The sequence below is a fragment of the Lepus europaeus genome, chromosome 18 (assembly GCF_033115175.1).
Source record: "Lepus europaeus isolate LE1 chromosome 18, mLepTim1.pri, whole genome shotgun sequence".
Taxonomy (NCBI): domain Eukaryota; kingdom Metazoa; phylum Chordata; class Mammalia; order Lagomorpha; family Leporidae; genus Lepus; species Lepus europaeus.
Genome location: NC_084844.1, coordinates 46,198,378 through 46,218,412, shown reverse-complemented (window position 1 = coordinate 46,218,412; position 20,035 = coordinate 46,198,378). Strand labels below are relative to the sequence as shown.

Sequence of the window (20,035 nt, the reverse complement as noted above, 5' to 3'; positions counted from 1 at the left end):
TAAAAATGAATCTTAATGAAGAATGGGATGGGAGAGGGAATAGGAGGTGGGACAGGAGTTGGGGTGGGAGGGCGGTAATGAGGAGAAAGAACCACTGTATTCCCAAAGCTGTTCCTATGAAATCCGTATTCATTAAATAAAAGCTTTCTAAAAATAAATAAATCTTTAAAAAAAAAAAAAAGCAAGGCTGGTTAATATCCTTAACATCCCACAGGGCAATGAAGTGCTCGACTACATTGCATTCGGGGACTCCTTTTCATGTCTATGGGGCAGAAATCAATCACATCTTTTTTTTTTAAAGATAGATTTTATTTATTTGAAAGACAGAGGCCGGCGCCGCAGCTCAATAGGCTAATCCTCTGCCTTGTGGCGCCGGCACACCAGGTTCTAGTCCCGGTTGGGGCGCCAGATTCTGTCCCGGTTGCCCCTCTTCCAGGCCAGCTCTCTGCTGTGGCCAGGGAGCGCAGTGGAGGATGGCCCAAGTGCTTGGGCCCTGCACCCCATGGGAGACCAGGATAAGCACCTGGCTCCTGCCATCGGATCAGCGCAGTGCGCCGGCCGCGGCGGCCATTGGAGGGTGAACCATCGGCAAAAGGAAGACCTTTCTCTCTGTCTCTCCCTCTCTCTCTCACTGTCCACTCTGCCTGTCGGGAAAAAAAAAAAAAAAAAAGACAGACAGAGAGAGGTATACACACACACACACACACACAGGTCTTCTATCCGATGGTTCACTCCCCAAATGGCCACACGGCCGGAGCTGAGCCAATCCAAAGCCAGGAGCCAAGAGCTTCTTCCAGGTCTCCCACATGGGTGTAGGAGCCTAAGCACTTGGGTCATCTTCTGCTGCTTTCCCAGGCATGTTTTCAGGAAGCTGGATCAGAAGTGGAGCTGCTGGGACTTGAACTGGTGCCCATATGGGATACCAGTGCTGGAAACTGGGGCTTTAACCCACTGCGCCACAGCGCCAGCCCCTCAATCATATCTTTACCAGACAAAATTCACTGGCCATCTGAGTGTATAGGAATCATTTGTATGACTGTCTTTTATAGCTTAATTTCTATCCCTATGGAGTTGTAAAGGAGCCCAGTGACTAGAAAGCTCCCAAAGGATGCCCACCTGCAATCAGGGCATCCCTGAAAGCTGGCACCGCACAGAAAGGACACTGGGGATTCTGGCTGCCCGTTTCCAAGGCTTGCACACCACAGGCTTGAAGAAGCCCCCCTGGCCATGTCTGTGACCTTCAGAGATGGTGCGGCCTCTGCAGAACGTGTGCTGCTGCTGTCGTGCTAGGGGGAACATCATCCCTTCTGACGCACGTGTTGGTCACCAAAAAGTCGTCTCATCTTTCTCAGCTCTGGGCCCAGGCCCTGGAGTCTCATCTCCCTGCTCCCACCCAGCCTCGATGTCCAGCCAGGCCCTGCCTTCTCTGACCTGGGTCATGGATTCTCCTGGAAGGTAAAGGAACGCCCCCTCTCCAAGGCTGGTGCAGCTCAATGGAAATCAGAAGACCTAGGGAGTCAGACACAGTTTTCCCAAAGACAAACACGATTTTAGGTCAGCCTGGAATTGGTGGGGCTGGAGCCCACGGGCCCAGGGACTCCCTCCAAAACATCAAATCAGTCAGAGCAGCAAATCCCAGTGTCACCGAGACAGGCCACCACTGCCCTCCCCTCGTGGGGGATACTGCTCATCAAGGCTTCAGAAAACGGCCGGGGCATTTGTTAGCCCAAGGCAATTTCAAAGCCAGCGCAGGCTTTCATGAGAAAGTGAGACCAGGAATTACCAGAAGAGGGTCTGACCCACGCCAACTGGCCCTGGAGTTAAGAGGAAGCCCGGAGCCCAGGGTGGGGAGGGTTTTGCATTCCTGTGCTGTCAACAGGAAGTGGAGAGGGGAGGGGATCGTGTGGAGAGATTTCCCTTTCACGGAGGTCACCTCGGGCAGCACGGCTGGGTTCAGAGGTTACTGTGGCAGCACAGCGAGAGGTGGTGGCAGGGTGACCTCGGGTAACCGCTGCAGGTACAGAGCAAAGGCAATGGTCCTTGACGTGTCTCACTGGTAAATCAATAAAGAATCAGAAGGAGTTGGTGAGAGGGAGGAATCAAAGACGCTCCGGGCTTCAGGCTTGGGTGGCTGGGTGGCTGGTGGTGTCATTCGCCCAGACAGACGGGAAGGAGGACTGAGTCTCAGGGCGAAGATGGTAGAGGTGATTCGTGTGTGTGCTGGTGTCAGGTGCTCTGTCAACAGGATCATTGCAATCACAAGCAGCAGAAAACTCAGCTTGACGTGGCTGACCAAAGACCAGGCTTATTTATCCGCTCACATGAAAAGCACGCCCGGGGCGGGCACCTGGCACAGTGGTTAGACCCCTGGTTGGGACGCTCTCATCCCATATTAGAATGCCTGGGTTCAAGTTCCAGCTCAGCTTCCGAGTCCAGCTTCCTGCCAATGTGCACGCTCGGAGGCAGCAGTACTGGCTCAGTGGTTGCGTCCCTGCCACCACGTGGGAGACCTGGATTGATTCTTCTGGCTCTTGGCTTTGGCCTGCCCAGCTCTGGGTGTTGTAAACATTTGAGAAGTGAACCAGCAGATGAGAGATCCTGCTCTATATTTCTCTGCCTTTCAAATACACAAAATTAAATTTTAAAAATATTTAAAAGGGCTGGTGCTGTACCGGAGAGGGTAACGCTGCTGCCTACCGTGCTAGCATTCCATATGGGTGCCGGTTCAAGTCCCGGCTGGCCCACTTCTGATCCAGCTCCCTGCTAATGGCCTGGGAAAGCAGTAGAAAATGGCCCAAGTGTTTGGGTCCCTGCACCCATGTGGGAGACCTAGAAGAAGCTCCTGTCTCCTTGCTTCAACCTGGCCCAGCCCTGGCCATTGCAGCCATCTGGGGAGTGAATCACCAGATGGAAGATCTCTCTCAGTCTCTCCCTCTCTCTGTAACTCTCTGCCTTCGAATAAATAATTTTTTTAAAAAAAAGAGTATTGCGTGGGTCTATCTCAAGGATTGGGGTTCCCAAGGACCCTGCCAACCTGGGCACATTGGCTTTGTCCTCAGATCAGCCCCATCACTGCCACTACCATGCAAGATGTTGGCCACAGTCCCAGGCAACACATCCAAGCATGACCGCCCCCAGAAGAGATGCATATCTCCTCCCCCACATCTTTTTATTTTTAAGATTTATTTATTTATTTGAAAGAGTTACACAGAGAGAGGATACAGAGAGAGAGAGGAAGAGAGAGAGAGAGAGAGATCTTCTATTTGCTAGTCCACTCCCTAGATGGCCACAACAGCCAGAACTGTACCGATCTAAAGCCAGGAGCCAGGAGCTTCTTCCAGGTCTCCCACACGGTGCAGGGGCCCAAGGAGTTGGACCATCTCCACTACTTTCCCAGGCCCTAGCAGAGAGCTGGATTGGAAGTGGAGCAGCTGGGACTTGAACTGGAGCCCATATGGGATGCTGGTACTGCAGGCAGCAGTTTTACCCATTATGCCACAGCACTGGCCCCTCCGCCACATCTTTTTTTTTTTTTTTTTTTTTGACAGAGTGGACAGTGAGAGAGAGGTTCACCCTCCAATGGCCGCTGCGGCTGGCACGCTGTGGCTGGCGCACCGTGCTGATCCGAGGGCAGGACCCAAGGTGCTTATCCTGGTCTCCCATGGGGTGCAGGGCCCAAGCACTTGGGCCATCCTCCACTGCACTCCCGGGCCACAGCAGAGAGCTGGCCTGGAAGAGGGGTAACCAGGACAGAATCTGGTGCCCCAACCGGGACTAGAAGCTGGTGTGCTGGCGCCGCAGGCAGAGGATTAGCCTAGTGAGCCGCAGCGCCTGCCCCTCCACATCTTCTTACCAACAGGTAAACCTTTCCCAGGAATTTCTAGGAGATAGCCCTCAAGTTTCAGTGGCCAGCAGTGGGTAAGAGTTTCCTTCTTAAACAACTTTTGGCTAAGGGGAGGGACTCACAGTGACTGAGACGGAGCAGGCTGCTCCCTTGAAGTCACAAGGCAGGGCAAAGATATGAGGCCAAACAAAACTGCAGGCAGGGGGCAGGTGGGGAGGGTCAAAGTCGAGAGGCAGCTGCACCAGTGTCTGTTTTGCCTCCAGCCCCCACCTTTCACCTCCATGTGTCAAACTGATGCTACCTGAGGGCTTTGCTAGTGGACACAAACTGGGCCTGTGCACAGCAAGCCAGAAGTGCAGAGTTAATGCCCCCAGAGGCAACCTCTTGGGAGAGATGGTGGCTAACACCTGGCTTCTTTATCACCTCTGAGCTGGGCTTACTCTGAGCAGGTTACGCTGCACTCCCCAGAGATACCCAGGAGCGCTTAGCTCCAATCGCACACAGTGATAACAGCAGGATAATTAGCCCTCTCTTACCTGTCCTGCCTTCCCTGTCTCACTTATCTACTTCCCTACCAGTGCTTCTTGGGATCAACTTCCAAATAAACTCTTTGCACTCAATTCTTTGTCTTAGAGTTTGCTTTTGGGGGAACTCAAACCAATAGACCAACCAACACAGCAACTGACAAGGTTCGCCCAGGTACATGTGAGCAATTTGGGAGGTTGAGCTGGATGTTGGATTTTGGACACATGGGCTCCAGGCCAAAGGTCGAAAATTGAAAGTCACCAGCCTTCAAGAAATGATTGAAACTATAAGCAGAGATGCAAACGCCTTGAGAAATACAAGACACAAGCTTGAAGACACGTTTTCTGGACACGCCCGGCAGAAGCCCAGCTTTCAGGGGCTGAGAAGAGCGGATTTATCAGCCAAGGAGGTGGGGCAGCCAGAAAGCCACGGGAGTGACGGCGAAAAGCCAAGCAAATACAATGTTGCAAGAAGGAGGAAGCGGTTAGTATTGCCACTGTTGCTGAGAGGCAAAATGTGACAAGGGCAGAGGTCCATCAGACTCAATGATAAGGACGAACACTGGTGCCCTTCTGGAGCTGCTTGGTAGTGCAATGGGGTGAGCACTCCACCGGTAGCCATGAGTTAGTGAGGACACAGAGACGGCCGCAATGGAACGATGCACAGTTACAGGGCCTGTGAACATTCAAACAGCCTCCTCGGCGAGGCCTTCTGCGAGTATTCCTCCCGTGCATCCCTATGCCGGAGGGGATCTTCCTCTTTCATAGCTCACTGGCTGGCCTGGCACAACCTCCGCGCAACCTTCACTAAAACGGGAGAGGCAGGCTCAGGCTGTCTGCAGCCAGCTAAGCATTCAGGCAAGGAGGACCAGCAGAGGGGAAGACAGGCGGGAGGGCAGGCGGCCTTTCTGAGCACCTGTCTGTGAACACAAGACCGAGTGCAGATGGACACCTGGAAAGCAAGCCCCAGACATCTCAGCCAGCAGCTGGCCGCCTGCACAAAGGACCTCGTCACTTACATCTCACTTAGCTCCAAGGACAAAGGCGGACGGGCAGGAGGCACACACAGCGTGCTCGCTGCTCCAGAGCCGTGCTGGGGAGCTTGCCAGTGGGTGGGAGGACTGTGCGCACACACAAACTAACAGAAGGGCCCTCTACAGAGCAGCGTCCACACGTGCAGAGCGTGGCTCAACACCAGCGGCGGCCATGTACGGAGTGCTAGAGTGCCGAAACTTAGAGACTCAGTGCGTTCCCCAGCATGCTCTCAACAGGCTATTCGGAAGAAACAGACAAGGACATCTGAAAACGTGTACAGAAAGGTCAATGTTCTAGAACAGTCGCAATAATCTGCAGAAAGCACTCAGCTGGAAGGCTAACACTCTGTTAGGGAGACTTACTTTAAAGCTACGATAATCAGTAATGGTATTGGCTTATGGATAATACAAAATACAATAATGGCATTGGTTTAAGATTGACAAGCAGAATAATGTAACAAAATAGGAGATTCACACAAATAGAGTTAATTGATTTTCTATAAGAGTACTAAGTCTTTTCAAAAGAAATTCCTGAAATAAATGGAAACCCATTTTGGAAAAAGTAAACGTTGATTGTTATGCACAAAATTAATCTGAGATGGATCTTGGACCTAACCTTCAAACTGAGAACCACAAGGCTTCCGGAAAAAAACATAGCACACCATCTTTGTGATCTAGGGGGTGGCAAAGATTCCTCGGACAGGATACAAAGAGAAAATATTGATCAAAGAACTTAACAGTTATTTTTTTTCTTTAAAAAGGATTTATTTATTTACTTGAAAGGCAGAGTTTGAGAGAGAGATCATCCATCTGCTGTTTCACTCCCTAAATGACTGCTGTGGCTGAGGCTGGGCCACACCAATGCCAGGAGCCTGGAACTGTATTTGGGTCTCCCACATGGGTGACGGGGCCTAAGCACCTGGGCCTTCTGCTGCCTTCCCAGATATAATAACAGGGAGCTCGATCAGAAATGGAACAGTCAGGACTCGAACTGGAGCTCAGGTGGGATGCCAGTGTCACAGGCGGTGGCTTAGCCTGCTGTGCCACAATGTCGACCCCTTAACAGTGCTTGGCAAAAGACTCCAGTAAGAAAATAAATATGTAAGCTCTAGGTATATATCCAGGAAAGGTAATGAACTCTGACAAAGCCATGACAAAGATAAAAAGAACCCAATTACAAGATGGACAAAAGACTTCAATAAGCACTTAACAAAATAAGGTATACAAATAAACAGCCAACACATTAATTGATCATCAAGTAAACGGAACACCAAAGGCCAAGCAAATACGTCTTCCCCACTAGAATGACTAAAATGGAAGTGTGATATTCCAGTTACCTCCCATACCACTCCAAAGGTTGGTCACTTGAACAGGTTCTCTCTGTATTAGCCAGCTTTTCACTACACAACCAAGCACCTAAGACAAGCTGCCTATGAAGGAAGGAGGTTTCTTTTGGCTCATGGCTTTGGGGGTCCACAGTGCAAGATCAGGCATCTGACCTCACTGGCAGAGAGGCAGGGCGGGAGAAGCGCACGTGGTGAGACGGGAAGCAGAGGGAGCAGCCAGGCCTGGCTCCGGCTGCCACGGCCAACTCCGAGGAGAGCCACCTTCCAGGGACACATCCTCAGTGACCCAAGGCCCGCCTCCCCCCCAGCCCTCCACCCTCCAGTACTCACTGATGACCTGGGAGCCGAATCATGTCCAAACTACAGCGACTCACACAGTTTCTCTGGCTTGGCTGGGTGGGTCTGGCCTGGTGGTCTCACCTGGCGCTGCAGTCAGACCAGGGCTGGGTGTGGAAACACAGGGGCTGCAGCAGCTGGGGCACCGCGCTCTCCCGTCACGTGATCTGGGGTCTCTGGGTGGTCAGCACGCCAGCCTCGGGGCCCTCAGACGCCTTACGCAGAGGCTCACCTCCAGAACAAGCCTACTAAAAGGGCTACTGGATGTGCACGGCTCCGTCACCGGGCAGATGAAGCGACACGGCGTCACCCCCGCCACTCCCTGCGGGTTACACGTGAGTCAGCAAACCCACCCACACCGTCCATCTCCTGTGGGAATGGCGCTATTCTAGAAGAACACGTCGGATGTGAGGTATTCTGGCAGCTGTTTCTAGGTAATACAGTTGATGGTGGGTAAACCTGGGAAGAAAAGCCGGTGACAGATCACGAGCCACACGTGAACAGCTTCAGCTGTATGCGAATGGACACAGCAAACACCTGGAGGGGTGTTGACCATCTGGTTTGGTTTGGTTTGATCACTAGGGGATTTTCAGCAAAAGAGGAAAGAATCCAGGGGCCAGCGTTGTGGCTTAGCCTCTTGCAATGCATCCCATACAGGCACTAGTCCATGTCCGGGCTGCACCACTGCTGATCCAGCTCCCTGCCAATGCACCTGGGAAAGGAGCGGAAGACGGCCCAAGGGGTAGGGCCCCTATATGGAAGACCCAGAAGAAGCTCCTGGCTTTCGCCTGGGCCAACTCAGGCCATTGGGGCCATCTGAGGAGTGAACCAGCGCCTGGAAGATCCTCTCACTCTCTCTTTCAAAATGAATTTTTTTAAAATGGCCTTTAAAAGCTCACATTCTAGCAGCTGTGAGGCTCAAACACTGGTAGAAAGGGTTTAAAGGCAGAGCGGTTCTTGCGGGGTCCAGAAGCCCCCAAGCCGGTCAGGGCAGGCATTCCCAGGCCAGAAAGGGCACAGGAGCGGACGAGATAGCATCAGCCAAAAGACTCAGAACTCCGCGCCCCCTTGCCCCGCGCCCCGGCGGCTGGCACCGTGCACGCATGCGCACTCCTGAGCCCGCCAGGCGCGGAAGCTTCCCGACCACGCGCGCGCGGGGTGGCCGGTTGCCATGGAGACGCGTGGCCCTGGTCAGGCCGCCTGGTCCCGGAGCCGCCGGCTCGGCGCTGCCCCGGCGCAGGTCGCTGTCCCACGGGCGGATGGACGGCCACAGCGCGGCCAGGGCAGCGGGATTCAGCGAGGTGGGCGAAGACGAGGAGGACGAGGAGGAGCGGGAGGGCAGCTCCGCGGGCTTGCAAGGAGCCAGGCTGCCCCCCATCGTGGGCGGCGCCTCGGACGCGGCCAAACAGAAGGTGAAAAAGAAGAAGAAAAAGAAGAAGACCAAGGGGTCGGGCAAGAGGGACGGTAAGAGGAGCGACTGCGCGGCTGCTTGGACCCCGGTCCCTGCGCCGCTCCTCCCGGAGGCCCCCGCCCCGAAGGCCGCCTCAGACACGGAGCTGAGACTCCTGCGTCCTGGCCAGGGTCCCCGCACTGCCCGCAGCCCGCGCCCGCCGCCGACGCCTCACCCCCGAGCAGACGTTGCGGTCTCTCGACTCGCACCCCGGATTCTCGGTGTCTGCAGGCCCACCCAGAGACACCCCACCCACCCCCCACACACACACACAGGAACCCTTAGCTGTGCGCAGGCACTCTGGCACCTGCCTAACCCCTTAGCCGGGACGCACAGCCCTAGACGTGCACCACTTCGCCACGGCGCTCTCCGGCAGCTCTGTTCCGATAGTACGGTCTCTGGTGGATGAACCTGGAAGCAGCGCGGGTGACAGAGGATGAGACACATGCGGATAGCACCGTCTTGATGTGAGCTGTCATAGCAACTCCTGGAGGTCTGGTCTGGTTTGCTCACTTGGCAAAGGAGCAAAGGATTCAGCAGTCCTAAAGGGCACCCGTGGGGAACAGATATTTGTGGGTGGGCAGTGTTTAAAAGCAGAGAGAGAACTTAGGGTATCTCTTAGGTAACTCAGCACCCCACTGAACAGAGACCGACCCCAGTGGCACACAGTGAAGACGTTCTGTGACAGGTGTTCACTCAGGTAGCCATGGAAATGCTGACCCTCACGGGCAGGGGCACCCGCCTCTGGACACCCACACCCATGCAATTGCGTCTACCTGGACTCCACAGGCCCATGCACCAGGGAGAGCTGTCACCTGCGTGGACACACCACGCCAGTCGCTGCCCCGTCCTCCTAGAGTCCCCAGCACCTGCGTACCCCTCCTCTCAGTGGGACAGCGCTACAGACCCCACATGTGCACACGTTCTGTCTCCACACACACACAGATAGCGCTCAGCCACTGCTGTGCACTGACCCCGCAGCCCAGCAGTCCTGTGCACACGGAGCCCTGCACAGCTGCTCCACCCTTCAGGGACACCTTCGCATGCGAGGGTCGGGCATTGGGCACAGTGGTTCAGACCCCATCTGGGACACCTGCATCCCATATTACAGTGCCTAGTTTGAGTCCCAGCTCCATTTTTAAAATAGATTTATTTATTTATTTGAAAGGCAGAGCTACAGAGAGGCGGAGGCACAGAGATAGTTCTTCCATCTGCTGGTTCACTCCTCAAATGGCCACAACAGCAGGAGCTGAGCCGATCTGAAGTCAGGAAACAGGAGGTTCTTCCGGGCCTCCCATATGGATGCAGGGGCCCAAGGACTTGAGCCATCCTGCTGCTTTCCAAGGCCAAAGTGGGGAGCTGGGTTGGAAGAGGAGCAGCCAGGACTAGAACTGGCACCCATATGGGATGCTGGTGCTTCAGGCCAGGGCTTTAACCCACTGTACCACAGCGCCAGCCCCTGCATCTAACTTGTAATTTCATTTTCCACAAACTTTAAAAACTATATATTTTTAAAAGATTATTTATTTGGGGGCCACTGTTGTGGTGTAGCCAGTAAAGTTGCTGCCCACAACACCAGCATCCTGTGTGGGTGCCAGTTCGTGTCCTGGCTGCTCCACTTCCAATCCAGCTCCCTGCTAATGGTCTGAAAAAGCAGCGGAGGATGGTTCAAGTATTTGGGCTCCTGTCACCCACATGGGAGGCCTGGATGAAGCTCCTGGTTCCTGGCTTCAACCTGGCCGACTGCTGGTCACTGTGGCCATCTGAGGAGTGAACCAGCAGATGGAAGATCTCTCTCTGTCTCTCCCTTTCTCTCTGTAATTCTGCCTTTCAAAATAAATACATCATAAAAGAAGATTCTTCATTTGAAAGGTAGACTAACAGAGGGAGGGAGGGAGGAAGGGGGAGGAAAGGGGAAGGAGAGAGAGAGAGAGAGAAAAAAAGTGTCTCATCTGCTGGCTCACTACCCAAATACAATGGACAGGGCGAAGTTGGAATTGGGAGCAGAGCAGAACTCAAACCCAGGCGCTCTGCTATGGGACGTAGGCATCCCAGGAGGCATCTTACCCTGCTCCCCTTCCCACGGAAGTCCTCTTACGTGCACACTGAGATCGGCTGCCATCCCAGAATCCCGACACCTCACCGTGCTTTGCCCCCGGGGCCCCAGGCTTCCTGGCAGGGGCGCTGAGCACCCACTCTGAGGACAGAGAACACACCTGCCCGTGAGTGCCGGAAGTCCACTGTCCCCAGTGCGGCCCACTCAGCGGCCTGGCAGTGGTTGGAGACTGGCTGGCACTGACCGTCTGTATGCAGGGCTGGGGGCAGAGAGAGCGGCGCCACCCCTGTCAGCATCACGGGCAGGGGTGGGGACCGATGACGGTCGGGGCAAGGTCGGGGCGCACTGTGTGTCCCGTATAGTGAAGGCAGGGGCTGAAGCGCTCTCTGGCCTAGCATTGACCGTGTAGGAGTTCCAGGGCCGCATACCTCACTCTGTCAGCAGGGGACACCCACCAGGTGGTTCCTGGGGAGCAGGAGGGTAAGGAAAGCAACCCCCCTCCCTCCCCCCACCCCCGACAGAACTGGTTTTTCTTCGGTTGCCTCCTGGGGTAAGAGGAACCCATGGTTCTCCCTCCCCAAAACTAGCAGGGTGAGCGACAGTCTTGTAGATAACCTGAAACACAGCTGACGTTTGTAAACCGGCAGAAGCCCCGGCTGCAGGAGTCCCTGGCTGGGCATCCTGCCAGTCACCTTTCGGGAGCGTTCCCGCCGTCCTCCCTTCTTCCACCGTGGAGTGTCTAGGCTTGTGGTGGAGTCGTCACCCACAGACCCGGGAAGCTCCTCGGCGCACGCAGTGGGGGAGAATGGGGCCCACATCCCAGTCTGGCCTTGCACCAGCTTCCGTGCCTGGGGCTCTTGGGGCAGGGCCAAGAGCCTTTATCCAGAGGGGCTAGCTCAGTCTGCTCCATCGGTGTTTCCTCCCACCCTGGGATAGCCCAGCCGGGTGCACGCAGGCAGGAGGCTCACGGGAGGCTGAGAAGGCAGGGCCCCCAGCCCCGACGCTAACCCTCTCCTGTGCTCAGCAGATAAACAGCAGAGTCGCGCCCTGAAAACTCAGCCGCCTGCCTCCTCTGGTGACATCGTAAGTCCCAGCCAAGAGCAGGACCCGAGGCTGGAGCCCAGAGCGGACGCGGAGGAGAGCAGGCCCAGCCCTTCCTACTCCTCCTCGGGGAGCCTGCCCCACTTCACGGGCCCCATCAACGAGAGCCTGCGCTGGGCGGGGGTCCTGGCCGACCCCGAGGCCGAGAAGGAGAGGATCCGCCTGTACAAGGTGAACCGCAGGAAACGCTACCGGGGCCTGGCCCTCAAGGCCGTGCACCCCGACCCCTGCGCCCAGGAGCCCCCCGACAGCTTGCCCCACCTCCCCGACAAGGACTGCGGCCCCAGCAGCCGGCCGGCCGCCTCCTCCAGAGGTGACCGGCCCGACCTCTCCTTGGAAGGCGCCCTGGCCACCAGGCTGCTGGCCATCGGCCCACCCGACTGAGTCAGCCCCCCACCCCCGGCCTGGAGTTTCTGTGTTACAAAGAAGGTAAATAAAAGGCAGTGGAGCTGTAGCTGAAGGAGGTGGGTGTTTGGTGTGTGGACAAGCCACCCTGCTCAGAACAGAAGCAGCTAAGTGAACAGAGTTCCCAGGGGTTCCTTTACTGAAATAAGCTGGCGTCTTATCACAGCTAGAAATCTATAATCTCCCCTGAAAAGCAAAGAAAGCGTGTAGATGACACACATGCTGAGCCCCGCCCTTCCTTGCAAGGCCACTTGCCAGGTTCCCACTCGTTTGCCATCATGCCCCAGCCACATCTCCAGGCAGAGCAGGTGCAGCCCTGGCCGTGCGGAGGTCAGGCTGGCCTCCGCCTTCCAGCCACAGGCCCTCACTGACGCACCAGGGGCTCCAGGAAAAGAGGGGGCTGGCTCCGCCCCGGGCGCAGGGTGTGCAGCCTGGGGTACAGTGGACCCCAGGCCTGTGGGCGCTTAGCAGAGTCTCCCAGGGGCGGGGAGGGGGCGTGGCCCGGGATGGCTCTACCGCACTGGGTGGGTATGGTTCTGGGAGAGTGCTTGCTTGCGAGTTCCGGGCAGACACTGGCCTCCCACATCCCAGAGCCTGGTTTCGAGTCCCAGCTCTGCCTCTGATCCCAGCCCCCTGGGAGGCAGCAGGTGCTGCTTCAAGTACTTGGGTCCCTGCCACCCACGAGGGAGACTGGGATTGACTTCCAGGCTCCTGACTTTGGCCTGGCCCAGCTCTGGCTTTTGCAAGGTGGGGGTGGGGAGGTGGGGGCAGAGGGGGACTAACCAGCACATGGAAGACCTCTGTCTGCCTCTGTCTCTGCCTTTCAAGTAAATACAAATTCATTTAAAAATGTTGACACTTGACAACAGAGCTGTATTTATCCCTTCCCCACCACATGGAAGCTGTATGACCTCAAGCAAATTGCTTAACCTCTCTGAGCGTTAACGTCCTCATCTTAAAATAGGGATGTGGGGGCTGGTGGTGTGGCCTAGCGGGTAAAAGCCACCACCTGTGATGAAGCATCCCACATCAGCACTGGTTGCAGTCCCACAGTCCCAGCTGCTCTGCTTTTTTTTTTTTTTTTTTTTAAGATTTATTTACTTACTTGAAAGTCAGAGTTAGAGAAACACAGAGACAGAGGCAGAGAGAGAGAGAGAGAGGTCTTCCACCCACTGGTTCACTCTCCAAATGGCCACAACATCTGGAGTTGAGCCAATCTGAAGCCAGGAGCCAGGAGCTTCTTCTGGGTCTCCTACACAGGTGCAGGGCCCCAAGCACTTGGGCCATCTTCTACTGTTTTCCCAAGCCACAGCAGAGAGCTGGATTGGAAGTGGGGCAGCCGGGACTCAAACCGGCAACCATATGGGATGCCAGCACTGCAGGCGGCAGCTTTACCTGCTATGCCACAGTGCCGGCCCCTGCTCCATTTCTGATCCAGCTTCCTGCTAATGTTCCTGCGGAAGCAGTAGTACTTGGGACCCAGCACCCATGTGGAAGACCTGGAAGAAGCTCCTGGCCCCTGGCTTCATCCTGGCCCAGCCCCAGCAATTGTGGCCATTTGGGGAGTGAAAAGCAGGTAGAAGATCTCCCCAAAACCTACCAGTCTCTCCTTCTCTCTGCCACTCAGCCTTTCAAATAAGTAAAATAAATCTAAAAAAAAAAAAAGAAAAAAAGGACCTGGGGATGTACTCACGTGCCCATGGAGTGGTAGGAGTGAGAAGCAGTGATTACAGAGTGCTTAGCACAGTGCCTGGCGCTACAAAGCATGCGATCTTCTGAAAGATCCTCCAGGTCGGGGCCACCACTGTGGCATAGGGGGTTAAGCCACTGTCTGCAGCACCGGCATCCCGTATGGGTGCTGGTTTGAGTCCCGGCTGCTCCACTTCTGATCCAGCTCTCTGCTATGGCCTGGGAAAGCAGTAGAAGATGGCCCAAGTCCTTGGGCCCCTGCACCTGCATGGGAGACCTGGAAGAAGTTCCTGGCTCCTGACTTTGGATGGGCCCAGCTCTGGCCATTGCAGCCACTTGGGGAGTGAACCAGCAAATGGAAGACCTCTCTCCTGTCTCTCCCTTTCTTTCTTTGTAACTCTGCCTTTCAAATAAAAAAATCTTTTTAAAAACTCCTTCAGGTTGGTGCAGCCACACTGGCATAGAGGAGATGGTCCTTTCCTGGGGAGGGCGTGGAGCTGCGGCTTCAGAGGCAGGCTCGGGGTGTCACCCAGCAGACCACCCCCTGAATGACGGGGGTCCAGAGTGACAAACAGCATAGGACTAAAGCAAGGGCCACAGGCCAGCGTTCTGGGGAGGGGCTTTCCACCAGACACGGAGGGCCCACTTACGGCCTGGAACCAAATGGGAGTCTGTGCTGAGGGGCCGGTGTGGTGGTGCCGCAGGCTAAGCCACTGCTTGCAATGCCAGCATCTGGTATCGGAGTGCCACTATGCTTCCAATCCAGCCCCCTGCCAATGCACCTGGCAAAGCAGCAGATGCTGGCCCAAGTGTTTGGGCCCCAGCTACCCACATGGGAGACCCAGATGGAGTTCCTGGCTCCTGGCTTGGGCCTGGCCCCAATCTGACCACTGTGGCCGTCTGGGGAGTGAACCAGCAGATGGAAGACCTCTTTCTTTCTCCCTTTCCCTCTCTCACAATGCCTTTCAAGTAAGTAAAATCTTTAAGAAGATACACATAGAGAGTCAGGTGGGGATTAACATCCTCCATGGGTACAGAAGTGGCCCCCGCTCAGAGCCCGTGGATTAGAACGGGCAAATTTCTCACACCCAGGCTGCGTCTCTGCCCACTCCTCCGGGGGCAAGGAACAGAAGACATGCTGAGCACTGGCTTACCAAGGGGAGCGACGACTTACAAAGCCGCCGGCCCGGGGTCAGCGGTGACATCAGGCATGGCTGGATCCAGGAGGCCACGCTGTGTCATCAGTTTTTCTTTCCCCACGTCTTCCCTATCCTGCCTCGGTGTAGCTTCACGTTCAGGCAGTCTCAGCACACGTCAGCAACAGTGGCCGCTGACATCCGCACGGTTCTTTGAAAACAAGAGCTACTCCTGGGCGCCCACCCAGCGTGCATGTCAATCCCAGGCCAGGTATGTGGCTGAGCAGGGGTCACGTGCACACTCCTGAACTCACCGCCGTGGTCAAGGAAATGGAGGATGTGATGGCCGCAGGGACCCAGAGTGCGGTGGGGGCGGGGTCAGAGGCCACCCCGCTGGGTGCATGAACCAGAGTGTTCTAGAACCCTTACAGAGCCTACTAAGAGCGATTCCCTCAAGAGCTGTGGCGTATAGACAGAGATGTGGCCGCTGCCCTCAGAGTGGAGGCGGAGTCATTTTTAAAAGGCCGAGGCCAAGGGTCATGGGCGTGGCTTGCAAGGCACAAGCTCATCTCCCCAGGTCCGGGTTGCTGCTCACTTATCTGAAAGCCAGCTGTCACCCAGGACAAACACTGTCCCGTCATCACATGACCACAAGCTGCCCAGAGCAGACGGTGGCAGTAGCCCCGCCTGGCCATCATCACTGGGTTTTTATGATTTGTACCTGGTTTCGGTGGAGCCCGGGGTGGGTTTAAACCATGAGGGCTGGCCTGATAGCAAGAACGCGGCTCACTGCGAGAGCGCGAGCAGGCCTTTGGGTTGCCTGGCACCCAGGGGCTCCCTGCACACACAACGGGTCTGTGCTGGAACAAAGCACTCCCGAGTGAGCCTCGGGAGCATCCCCCCGAGGGCACCGCAGGGGACAGCAGCCTTCATGTGAGCTGGCACGGTGGACCCCGGTGACTGCCGCCTCCTACTGGGTGGGATTTGGCACAGCCATTAGGACGCAGCCATGCACTGGCAGGTGGTTCCGCGATGCAGCCCTAGCTCCCTCCCTCCCGCCCCTGCACCCCACAGCACTGAGCTGAGGCTGCGGAGCCCCCAGGCCAAGCCGTGCAGAGCAGCCATGTGTCGCTGCAACACCCACTGCCCGCGCTCAGAGAACCCCAAGTTTACTTCCGGGAGGGGTGCAGCGTCCTACTGGCTTGAGGTCGCTGCTAGATGAGCGAAGAGCCAGCTAGCATTGCGTGGGCCTCTTTGATGCCCTTGTTTTTGTCAGTCGTACATCAGTAAAGCTGGGGAAGGAAGCAAGACGGGCCGGTGTGCCCTGGCTGCGCTCGGGGCAGGGGTGCACACAGCCGTCTGCGGATTCTTTCCCGGATGCGTCTGTGGCTCTGCTAGTTGATTGGCATGTCATAGCTGGCAGGTGCTTCTGTCTCGCGCAGGAATTATCTCCAGTTAACAAAGGAGGCGACCTCTGCGGATCACACACTCACCTGAGCTCTGCTGCAAGGTCTCGGAGGTCTTTTCAGGTCCTGTTCACCCAGCAGCTGCGGAACACACTGGCAGTGACAATCACCATGTCCCTGGCACCGGCCTTGCCCAGGCATGGCGTCAGCCACCCAGCACACGGATGTCCTTCATCTCCATGCTCACCTCTGAGTGAGAGGGCTCACAGCTTGGGGACCTGACGCAGGGACAAAGAAGAGGAGCTGGTGTTCAAACCCAGGTCTGGCCGGTCCCAAAGATGCTGTCGGCTGCTCCTAATTTCTGCATGTGGTGCTTCAGACAGGCTCCCAAAGCGGGCAGCGCCCAGCCGCACACAGCCCCGGAGGTCAACAGCAAAGGGAAGAGAGCGTTGCGGGGTGGGGCTTGCACCAACACGGGCTGGCAGAGGGAGCAGTCCCTGGCCACTGGGGCTGGCTGGGAAAATGCGGCCTGCAGCTGGGAGAGGGCTCTGCTAGGCCTCCTGGCCACATTGTGTGCTTGGTCATGGTCGAGGTCAAATCCAGCCTTTGAAACCTCTGACACGTTCCCTTCTGATCTCCACTGGAAAGGGTTCAACCCAACTCAGCCATCCCCACTGCACCCCAGCACCCAGGGACCCCAGCCTGCAGCCACTGCCCGTGCCTGGGCCACGAGGATGGGCGTCTGAGGCCTCGAGGCCCCGGTGAGGCTCAGGCGGCTGGCTGCAGGCTGCAGTGGGCAGGAAGGAGGAAGCCAGCTGCCCGAGCGCGCTACTGCTGCGTAAGGAGCCACCCCCAGGGCAGGGCAGCAAAGAGCCGTAGCTCAGGGGTCTGGGGCAGTTCAGCCGGATGCCTCGGGCTCTGGGTCTCTCGCCAGGCCGGGACCAGTGTGGGCAGCCACTTTTTTTCCTTCAGTCCTGTGGGGCCCTGCAGTGCTAGCATGAACGTGAACCCATCGGCAACTCTGGTGAGCAGGCTCCTGGGGGGATCCGCCCCAACCAGACCTGCCAGGGCAGAGCTGGCTGTTTACCAAGACCCTCGCCAGTCCACGTGCACCTTGAATTGGCGAAGGTAGGGCCGCGCTGTGGAGCAGTGGGTGAGCTCCTGCTTGAGACACACACATCCCGTGTGAGTGCCTCTCCCATTTATTTATATATTTTTACTTTTTAAGTTTTTTTTTTAAAAAAGATGTATTTATTTATCTGAAAGTCAGAGTTAGAGAAGAGGAGGGAGAGAGAAAGAGAGAGAGAATCTTCCATCTGCTGGTTCATCCTCCAAAGGGCCACAGAGGCCAGGGCTGGGCCAGGTCAAAGCCAGGAGCCAGGAGATTCATCCAGGTCTCCCACGTGGGTGCAGGGCCATCCTGCACTGGGGCCAGCCTCTGCTGCTTTTACAGGTGCATTAGCAGGGAGCTGGATGGGAAGTGGAGCAGCCGGGACTTGAACTGGAGTCTATATGGGATGCTGGCTCACAGGTGGAGGCTTAACCTGCTGTGCCATGAAGCTGGCTCCAAAGAGTAGATTTTCTTAGAAATGATTGTAGAAGATTCTGGTTCCTGAGCTCAGAATTGCCTTCCTGTGACACCACAGTTTATTTTCTGATGTCATCTGGACCCTCTTCACACCATGCTGTAGACAATGAGCCTGGGCTTGGGGCTGGCAGTGTGGCTCAGTCGGTTAACGCCCTGGCCTGAAGTGCCAGCATCCCATATGGGTGCCGGTTCAAGCCCTGGCTGCTCCACTTCTGATCCAGCTCTCTGCTATGGCCTGGGAAAGCAGTAGAAGACGGCCCAAGTCCTTGGGCCCCTGCACCTGCCTGGGAGACCCGGAAGAAGCTCTTGGCTCCTGACTTCAAATTGGCATAGCTCCGGCCATTGCGGCCAATTGGGGAGTGAACCAGTGGATAGAAGATCTCTCTCTCTCTCTCTCTCTGTAACTCTGACTTTCAAATAAATAAATCTTAGAAAAGAAAAGAAGCCTAGGCCCCAGTGCAAACATGACACTTTCTCCGGCCACTGCTGGGACAGACACAGTGCCTTTGGCAACACCCATGAAATCATCACCATGGGACAGGTGCTTGGCCTGGCGGTTAATATGCCCGCATCCCATATCAGAGTACCTGAGCGGGAGTCCCGCCTCTGCTCCCACTCCAGCTTCCCCCAATTACAGACCCTGGGAGGCAGCTCAGCTCACTGGGTTCCTGCCACTCCTGTGGGAGACCCAGGCTGAGTTCCCCCTCTGCTTTGGCCCCGGCCCCGGGCATTATGGGCACATGGAGAGTGAACTTGCTAGACAGATGGAGCTCCGTCCATCTGTCTCTCTACCTCTCAAAAAAAAAGTGTTTTTTCTTAAACTGTGGCAGGCTGTTAGCTTGCAAACAGCATAAAATCTCCTACTACTTCCTGTTCTTGACTTTGACTAAGGGACAGACCCACCATCTATGCGCTGGTTTCTTTACACTTAAATGGGATCCCCAGAAGCTGTGTGATGTTCTACACTCAGGCCTGTTCCACTTTTCAAATTACAGAAGAAATGCATGAATACAGTAGGAAAAATAGAAAACAGAGACATACACACGCATACACACAAAAGCTTAAAAACCACCCTGGCCTGACCCCACCCTTCGGGCAGCAAGCCTTATTTCTTTGGGACGCATCCTTCCAGAATTTTCCTATTAATACATTTACATATAGGAGAACAAAATTAATAGGATAACAATACATATGAGATCTTTAACTGTTCTCCTAAAAATATGGCTCTGGGCTCCTTCCCAAGTCAGTAGGTGGACGCCCCCATGGCACTTGGCAATGCTGGCCAACTATGCCACTGAACAGACCATTCGATCCCCTTCTTGTGAACATTTACTTGGTTTCCTGGCTTTTGGCTTTTCTAAACAACTTTGCAATGAATATCCTTATATGCACATTTTAGTGCAACTTCCCAGGGCTTTGGATACATTCTTGAGAGTGAAGTTACAAGCCAAGAAATAATTAAAACAATAAACACTTGCATAGCTTTTAACTCCTGCCAGAGACTGCTCCAAGCACTTTGCGAATACCAGTTGATGTCACCTGACAACAGCTCCGTGAGAAAGAGCTCTTGTGGTCTCCAGTTTACGGAGGGTTTCAGGGACTTGCCCAAGGCCACGCCGCTGAGTGACAGTGCAGCTGGGACTGCAAGCCAGGCGTTCCGGCCGAGTCCTCGTACGCCGGTCCCACTGTACAGTCCCGCCTGTCTGACATCTTTACTTTCTTTCTTTCTTTTTTTTTTTTTTTTTTTTTTTGACAGGCAGAGTGGACAGTGAGAGAGAGACAGAGAGAAAGGTCTTCCTTTGCCGTTGGTTCACCCTCCAATGGCCGCTGTGGCCGGCGCACCACACTGATCTGAAGGCAGGAGCCAGGCGCTTCTCCTGGTCTCCCATGGGGTGCAGGGCCCAAGCACTTGGGCCATCCTCCACTGCCTTCCCGGGCCATAGCAGAGAGCTGGCCTGGAAGAGAGGCAACCAGGAAAGGACTAGAAGGCAGTGTGCCGGCGCCGCAGGCGGAGGATTAGCCTGTTGAGCCATGGCACTGGCCATATCTTTACTTTCTAATTATTTATCTGAGAGGCAGACACAGGTAGAAAGCGAGGGAGCCAGAAACATAGAGACACA

General features: G+C 55.5%; 2 protein-coding genes across 4 annotated transcripts in view; one reads left to right on the top strand and one right to left on the bottom strand.

Moving 5' to 3' along the window:
- The window catches only part of RPH3AL (rabphilin 3A like (without C2 domains)), a 157,148-nt gene extending 140,713 nt beyond the window's left edge, over positions 1–16,435 (bottom strand). For all 3 annotated transcript variants that reach the window (XM_062215729.1, XM_062215732.1, XM_062215731.1), the window contains exon 1: positions 16,415–16,435. The gene's annotated coding sequence lies outside the window, so the exon portion shown is untranslated. The remainder of the gene's footprint in view (positions 1–16,414) is intronic.
- Positions 8,188–12,075, top strand: LIAT1 (ligand of ATE1). The gene is made up of 2 exons (XM_062175096.1): positions 8,188–8,548; positions 11,615–12,075. The coding sequence occupies exons 1-2, from the start codon at positions 8,188–8,190 to the stop codon at positions 12,073–12,075; spliced, it is 822 nt and encodes a 273-aa protein (XP_062031080.1).
- Positions 16,436–20,035: the final 3,600 nt, after the last annotated feature.

What these genes read in the sequence shown, in the direction of transcription:
- LIAT1 (XM_062175096.1), top strand. Translation starts at nt 8,188, where the DNA reads ATGCGCACTCCTGAGCCCGCCAGGCGCGGAAGCTTCCCGACCACGCGC. An exon ending in GGGGTCGGGCAAGAGGGACG is followed by an intron (nt 8,549 to 11,614) that starts GTAAGAGGAGCG and finishes TCCTGTGCTCAG; the next exon opens with CAGATAAACAGCAGAGTCGC.